The 6,780-nt window shown below is 34.6% G+C and overlaps 1 protein-coding gene across 1 annotated transcript; it reads right to left on the bottom strand.

Annotated features, from left to right (window-relative positions):
• Nucleotides 1–2,137: 2,137 nt before the first annotated feature.
• LOC145086768 (ruBisCO large subunit-binding protein subunit beta, chloroplastic-like) lies at nucleotides 2,138–5,829 on the bottom strand. The gene is made up of 12 exons (XM_079024610.1): nucleotides 5,713–5,829; nucleotides 5,116–5,358; nucleotides 4,743–5,006; nucleotides 4,311–4,649; nucleotides 3,971–4,205; nucleotides 3,642–3,889; nucleotides 3,480–3,551; nucleotides 3,304–3,408; nucleotides 2,854–2,946; nucleotides 2,669–2,761; nucleotides 2,466–2,589; nucleotides 2,138–2,375 (listed from the first exon to the last, which is right to left on the bottom strand). Exons 2-12 carry the CDS (start codon nucleotides 5,356–5,358, stop codon nucleotides 2,362–2,364), a joined length of 1,830 nt encoding a protein of 609 aa, XP_078880736.1. The 5' UTR covers nucleotides 5,713–5,829; the 3' UTR covers nucleotides 2,138–2,361.
• Between the last annotated feature and the right edge of the window lie 951 nt (nucleotides 5,830–6,780).

The raw sequence follows: 6,780 nt of genomic DNA, 5'->3' as shown, positions 1-6,780 counted from the left end.
ATTTTCGTTGGGAGCTTGAGTGGTTGTATATGTTTCATGTTAGGTGGAATTTAATGGGCCTACCATATATAAAGTTAAGAAAATATAAAAGTTATATTATTATTTATTTTTAATACAATTAAAAATATGTTTAAATTTATATTTTTATTAAAATTATTTCTTTATTTAAAAAGTTCTGCTAAAAGGCTAAAAACAAGTTGGATGGTTTTGCTATACCAAATTACATTGGCACTTCAAGCCTCTATAAAACTTGGGGCTTACTTGTGTCCTTTTCAAAGGTCAAAAAGGTGGTGTCACGTAGCATATTGGACGGATTTTCTTTTACGTACGGAATTAGGGACGGTAAATTGGGCAATTATATCGTACGTGATGTAACACAATGATGTAACACAATGTGATTTTTTTAAATAATATAAAAACGAACCAATTAAAAAGAACCAATTAAAAAAAACAATAAATATGACAAGACATAACAAATATAAGATAAAATAACTAGTTTATTTAAAATTATTAATTATTAATTATTTATAAATTTGTTTTTTCAAGATAAATGTTACTGGAATCCAACCAACTTGTGTATTTTGGTTTAAAAGATCCTTTATGGTTTTTTTTGGTGGTCTAAGTATGTAAACTTTTATTTTACCAATTTAAAAGGGGATCCACCATATAAGTTTCCGGTTTACCGGTTACAATTGGTATATTTGACTTTTCTATATATTTTTTTAAAAGTTCAAAATTTAAAACAAATTCATGTGGGTTTTTCTTAATTATTGGGGTATTCCGGTACAAAGAAACGAAGGGGAACGCAACCCTCCTCTTCAAAGAATGGTTCCTTCAACCTATGATATTCCGATTGAATTTGTGATCTGAAAAAAAAAGGTTCACATCTTCATCGTCTGTAACCAGAACATCATTTCCTTTTGTGGTCACTACCAAATTGGGTGGTGACACGGAGATGTTGTTTAATGATGGGTGCCATCGTCTTCGCTTGATTGCAGTAGTGGATGAGTTCGTTGGAACCGCCGATCTTTCTATGATATCTTCATCTACATATATACTAAGTTCATTTAATGAGTATTTAACTCTTAAAATCCATGAACAAGGTAAAACAGAAATAGATCTCAGATTCAAACTTGGTGATGAGTTATGATTCTCTCTGATTTATTAGATCTCTTGGATGCATCTTCATCCCGGTAGGCCCCGCCACCACTCCGAAAGGGATGACACACTTGCTGACTTCGACTTTTGTGTGTGGCCATACGAGCATCATCGATTCCTTCAGGATCGGTGTTCGCCATCTTTGTCGACATTTTGGGTTGCAAAAATGGAAGCTTTGTGTGTATGTGTGTGTGTTTCTATAGTTATGAGAATCGATGGGTCTATATGGATTTGCACGAAATCTAAACGATGTTAATTAGGTCTTGGAATCGGAATCACAAAAGTATGTGTGTGATGTACGTATGCTTTTGAGTTGCAGGTATTCCAGAGAAAGAATATATGTTGAACGAAAAGAGAGAGAGAGAGAGAGAGAGAGAGAGAGAGATTAATTGATGATGTGATAATGACTATCATAATTAACCTACTGATCACGAAGAGGTTAACCGGATGACCCCTTCATTTTTCTCAAAGGGACCTTTTGAACCCTAAAAATATGAGTTTATATCCTTATAACGCAAAAAAAAATAAATAAATAAAAGACCTTATAAACCAAAACACCTAATTTGGTTGGGCTTCACTAACATTTATCATTTTTTAAGTCAAGTCTTAACAACAAATATGATGACTTGTCATAACTCATATGTTTTAAGCTGTACAGAACCATTGCTGACTGATCACATCAATTTCAACCCAATGAGCCGACCCAAGTAATGCTGATGTGGAGCTCTTTCACAAGAGTGAAGACCATCCCCTCATATTAAGCTGATGTGGCATGGAACTCCGTAGCAGCTTCTTCTATCTCATTTATTTTTTCACACAAGCATCATACCACACCTCTCTTCTTTCCTCATGACGATAATTATCAGTTTTATAAATCAAAAGTGGAGAAATTAAGTGGTTGAGCTTTTAGACTTTCTTCAGTCTTTAACAAATGTTTGTCTTCCATACAATAAATCCAAAAAAAATGTAGTCATGCGTATTATTTTTAATATTGACGAAACCTTATTTTTTTCATTAATTTATACTCATAAAAATCCTTCATCATCATCATACATGATACATGCCTTCCCGCATCCCGGAGATCTCATCAAACACAAGATGATTACCTAAATTACATCTCAATTTTATGAATTTATCCCAAAACCAATTCCTACCTTATCTAACTTTATTACCCGACCCAGACTACACCCATGACCCGCCTCCTTAATATCCATACCCTGAAAAAAAAAACAACACCAATATTAACATCAAAAAACTTAATCCACAACAACAATTAAAAAAAAAAAAAAAAAGATAGATTTATGTACCAGAATTATCCATGGGGTTTCCAGCAACAACAGGTTCAGGTTCCTTAATCTCCACCACCACACAATCTGACATCAAGAATGTTTTTGCCACAGATGAAGCATGCTCCAGACAACACCTCACCACCTGAAATTTAATTTTCAATTTCCCTTCCATGTCAGGGTTTTACAGTTTAGGGTTTAGGGTTTTGCAGTATCTGACTCACCTTTGTTGGATCGATGATTCCAGCCGACATTAAATCTTCGTATTTATCTGTCGCTGCGTTATATCCGTATCTCGCATTATCATTCGCCAAAACCTAAAATAAAATAAAAAAATACCAAAATTTATTAAATAAAGAGAAAATGACCATAATAGGCATGTATGTATGTATGTATTGAACTTGTATACCTTCTCACTAACTACACTTCCATTAACACCTGCATTTTTTGCAATCAACTTAAGAGGGTAACTCAAAGCTCTCTTTACAATATCCGCTCCAACCTACAAAATTCATCAAGATTCACAAAGGTATTTACGTCAAATATCAAGAACAAGAAATTGTCTTATAACCTTTTCTACATGGGACAAAAAGTTATAGTTTTTGTCCTATTCACATTGGTCTCTATCCAATGGACATCAAACATTTTACTATATTGTCTTGTTCTATGTAAGAAATAGGGCCACAAGGCATTTACGTCTTTTGCACAAATAAAATCAAAAATAAAATCAAAGAACAAGACATTGTCTTATAACATTATCTACATGGGACAAAAAGTTGTACTTTTTGTCCTATTCACATTATTGGACTCAGTTTGTTTTGTCTTGTTCTGTGTAACAAATGGGCCCACAAAAACATACCTTTTCCTCATCATTATCAAGTGTCTCCTTGATAGCATCCACTTTAGAGGCAAGCCTCAACAAAGTACATCCACCACCCACAACAATTCCTTCCTCTACAGCAGCCTGCAACCAAATTAGGGTTTAGGGTTTAAGGTTATTTAGGGTTTAAGATTTAGGGTTTAGGGTTAACTTACCTTTGTTGCATTAAGAGCATCTTCTACTCTAAGTTTCTTCTCCTTCAATTCGGTTTCAGTTTGAGCTCCAACCTAAAGTGTAACAAAACAAGATTTAAACCAATCTACTTTCATACGACACAAGAAAATCAAAATCCCTAAAATACCCTTCTCACTACTAACCTGAATGACAGCAACACCACCCGAAAGTTTAGCAATTCTCTCATTAAGCTTTTCCTTTTCATAATCCTGTTCAGCTGCCTCAATAAGATTTCTAATTTGAGCTACACGCTTTTCAACTGCAGCTTGAGAGCTTCCATCACCAACTATTGTTGTGTAATCTTTCCCAAGAACCACTTTAGCAGCATGCCCTAATACTGAATTGTCAGCTTTGTCTAAAGTAAGCCCCACTTCATCTCTAATCACAGTCCCTATACTCACAAAATGTGTGTATTAGTATATCTATGACAAGGGCAAAATTGGAAATTTGGAATAGAAGTATTAGTAGTTACCTCCAGTTAAAATGGCAATGTCATCAAGATACTGGCTTTTTCTTTCTCCAAATCCAGGAGCTTTTAAAGCAGCTATCTTTAATGCCCCTCTAAGTCTATTCACAACAAGAGTTGCTAAAGCTTCTTGTTCGATGTCTTCAGCTATTATAAGAATTGGGTAACCGTTTTTTATAGCATCTTCTAATACACTGATGAGATCTCTTGCATTTGTCACTTTCTTGTCTACTAAGAGCAACTGAAAGAGAGATCAAAAGGGTGTTTATGTCTTTTCACTTTTGTGTATTGGAATGAAAATGTGAGGAGATATGTAACATGGGTTTGGATTTTTTTTTTTTTTTACCTTGCAGTTTTCATATTCAACTACCATTTTCTCACTATCGGTTACAAAGTAAGGTGAGATGTAACCTCTGTCAAATTGCATGCCTTCAACAACATAAAGACTGTTTTCAGCACTTTTTCCTTCTTCAAGAGTTACTACACCTTTTCTTCCTACTTTACTCATGGCTTCTGCTATCATGTTTCCTACTTCATAGTTGTTTCCAGCACTAACTGCTGCCACGTCAGCAAGTTCACTATCTTCAACCTCTTTTGAGATCAATTTAAGCTCAGCTACCAAGGCTTTAGTTGTCTTTTCAATGCCTCTGGTAATTAGGACAGGATTTGCACCTGCTGCCACAACCTTGTAACATGTAACAACATTTTATTTACAAAGATTGAACTATGAATCTATGATAAATATGAAAATGGTGAAAATGAGAAGAATTATATGTACCTTGACACCTTCTGCAATAAGACCTTGTGCAAGGACTACTGATGTTGTAGTTCCATCTCCAGCTAAATCATTGGTCTTTGCAGCAGCTTGTCGAACAAGTTTTGCACCAATGTTCTCCACTGGATCATCCAATTCTACCTCTTTAGCAACAGTAACTCCATCGTTGACAATTTTAGGGGTGCCATACTTGCTTTCTAGAACTACATTTCTCCCCTTTGGACCAAGAGTAACGCCGACTAGATCTGCAAGTTTGTTTACACCAATCTGTAACAGAAAATAGATTGATGAATCAGAAAAAACATGGAGTGTGATAAGAGTAAGAAAGAACGAGTTGTGTATAAACTAAGGACGTTAATGGTGATTGTTAACTCACTTGAAGCTTTTTGATAGCTGATCCGTCTTTGTTGAAGTACAATTCCTTTGCTGCAGCTTTGATTTGGGGAGTTCGTGGGGCTTTTCGGAGTGAAAGATTTTGTCTCCTGACTAACGAAGTAGAAGATATTGAAGCAAAAGATGATAGCTTGTTTGATGGAATTGACAGATTCTTATCTATTACTCTGTTACTGGAACATGCCAAGGATCCAAGAGATGAGACACCAGCGAAAGTCGAAGCCATCTGTCACAAACACACAACACAATGTCAAAACGAAACTGCGAAATAACATAAAGCAGAAATGAACACATCTACTCCCTCTGTTTTAAATTAAAACCTACACTTCTATTTCGAACCTAAACCCTGATTAATATTCGCAAAGCCGATATGAACAACGTTCGAAATCTGTGCTATTCGTTTCAGAAATAATAATTCAATGTTGTAGCATTTTTTCTTAAGGATTCAAATTTCAAAACTGTGTCAAATTGCAAGTAGAAAATTCGAGAGAGAGCAATGTTAATCATCTACAAGCAAGGAATGATCCGATAACAAAACAATGAACGAAGAGTGATGTAATTTGTATATGAATTAACTTACCAGATAAAGAGTGTAGAGTTACAGTCGGATTTCAAAGAAGATTGGAGCCGTATGCACGTAAATGGAGGAGTTGCGAAGAAGTGACAGTGGGGTTTATCAAGTTAGGTTAATTGTCGAGATTGAGCTTATAGTTATATAGTAGGACAACGGCCCCGTTTTGGTCTTGAAGGTTCGAATTGATTGGGGCCGTTAGATTGGATTTGTCATTGCACCAGAATTCTCTAGAAAGGCATATAATGCATCCAAAATTAAGTTTTTTACTTTGGTTTTTTTAATATTTTGTTTATTATTATAAAACTATGGTTGTATTCGGTAATGTCCTAAATTTTCAAGTAAGACTTTTTTAAATAAAATAAGTAAAAATATTTATTTTTATAAAGGGAAATATTGAATTGTTTAAAAACAATAAAACCGAGTCATGATAGATAATGTATCAAAACATCATAACCGTCTATAGTTTAAAAACATAGCGTATATGATGAGTATACAATCTAGTCAAACTGGAATCTTCTCACGATCAAGGGAACTACATAAATACATTTAATCAACAAGAAAACATAAAATTTAGTAAGTTTTCGAAAATATAACATAATACAATACACATACATACAATGCATATCTACAGCAAGACTCTCGGCTCTAGTGTAGATCAATCATACAAACAAAGGTTCTCGATTCCAGTACCTATCTACATGGCAACTAATGTCTCGTGTCATCTAGTCATCAACATTGGTATTCTAGGCTTTCGGCACCACTATCGATCCACCATCAACCCCTTGACATAACATATCAACATATCATGTAATCAAACAATCAACATACAGGAGAATATATTAATATGCTTGCATAATCAACATACTACAGTACAGCTACATCATATTATATAAATGATATATACTATATCACATAATATAGTGAGATAACTCGTCTGAACCGAAAGTTAGGAATCACAGCTACACGTGCACACCAGTAGGAAACGGTCTCACGAAAAACCTAGATACCAACTAGAGTTCAAACCTTAGTCTTTATGCGTAAATTAGTTGGTGGTGAATAGATTTGTGGAAGTTC

The sequence above is a fragment of the Lactuca serriola genome, chromosome 2, assembly GCF_051521515.1.
Source record: "Lactuca serriola cultivar US96UC23 chromosome 2, Lser_US96UC23_V15, whole genome shotgun sequence".
In the NCBI taxonomy this organism is placed as follows: Eukaryota; Viridiplantae; Streptophyta; class Magnoliopsida; order Asterales; family Asteraceae; genus Lactuca; species Lactuca serriola.
This window is presented reverse-complemented; position numbering and strand designations above follow the sequence as displayed.

Bases quoted from the DNA above. Each gene is read 5' to 3' on its own strand.
- LOC145086768 (XM_079024610.1), bottom strand. From the start codon at position 5,358: ATGGCTTCGACTTTCGCTGGTGTCTCATCTCTTGGATCCTTGGCATGT. The intron at 5,007-5,115 runs GTGAGTTAACAA...TTTCTGTTACAG, and splicing joins CAGCTATCAAAAAGCTTCAA to ATTGGTGTAAACAAACTTGC. The intron at 3,552-3,641 runs GTTAGTAGTGAG...GTTACACTTTAG, and splicing joins GTGGTGTTGCTGTCATTCAG to GTTGGAGCTCAAACTGAAAC.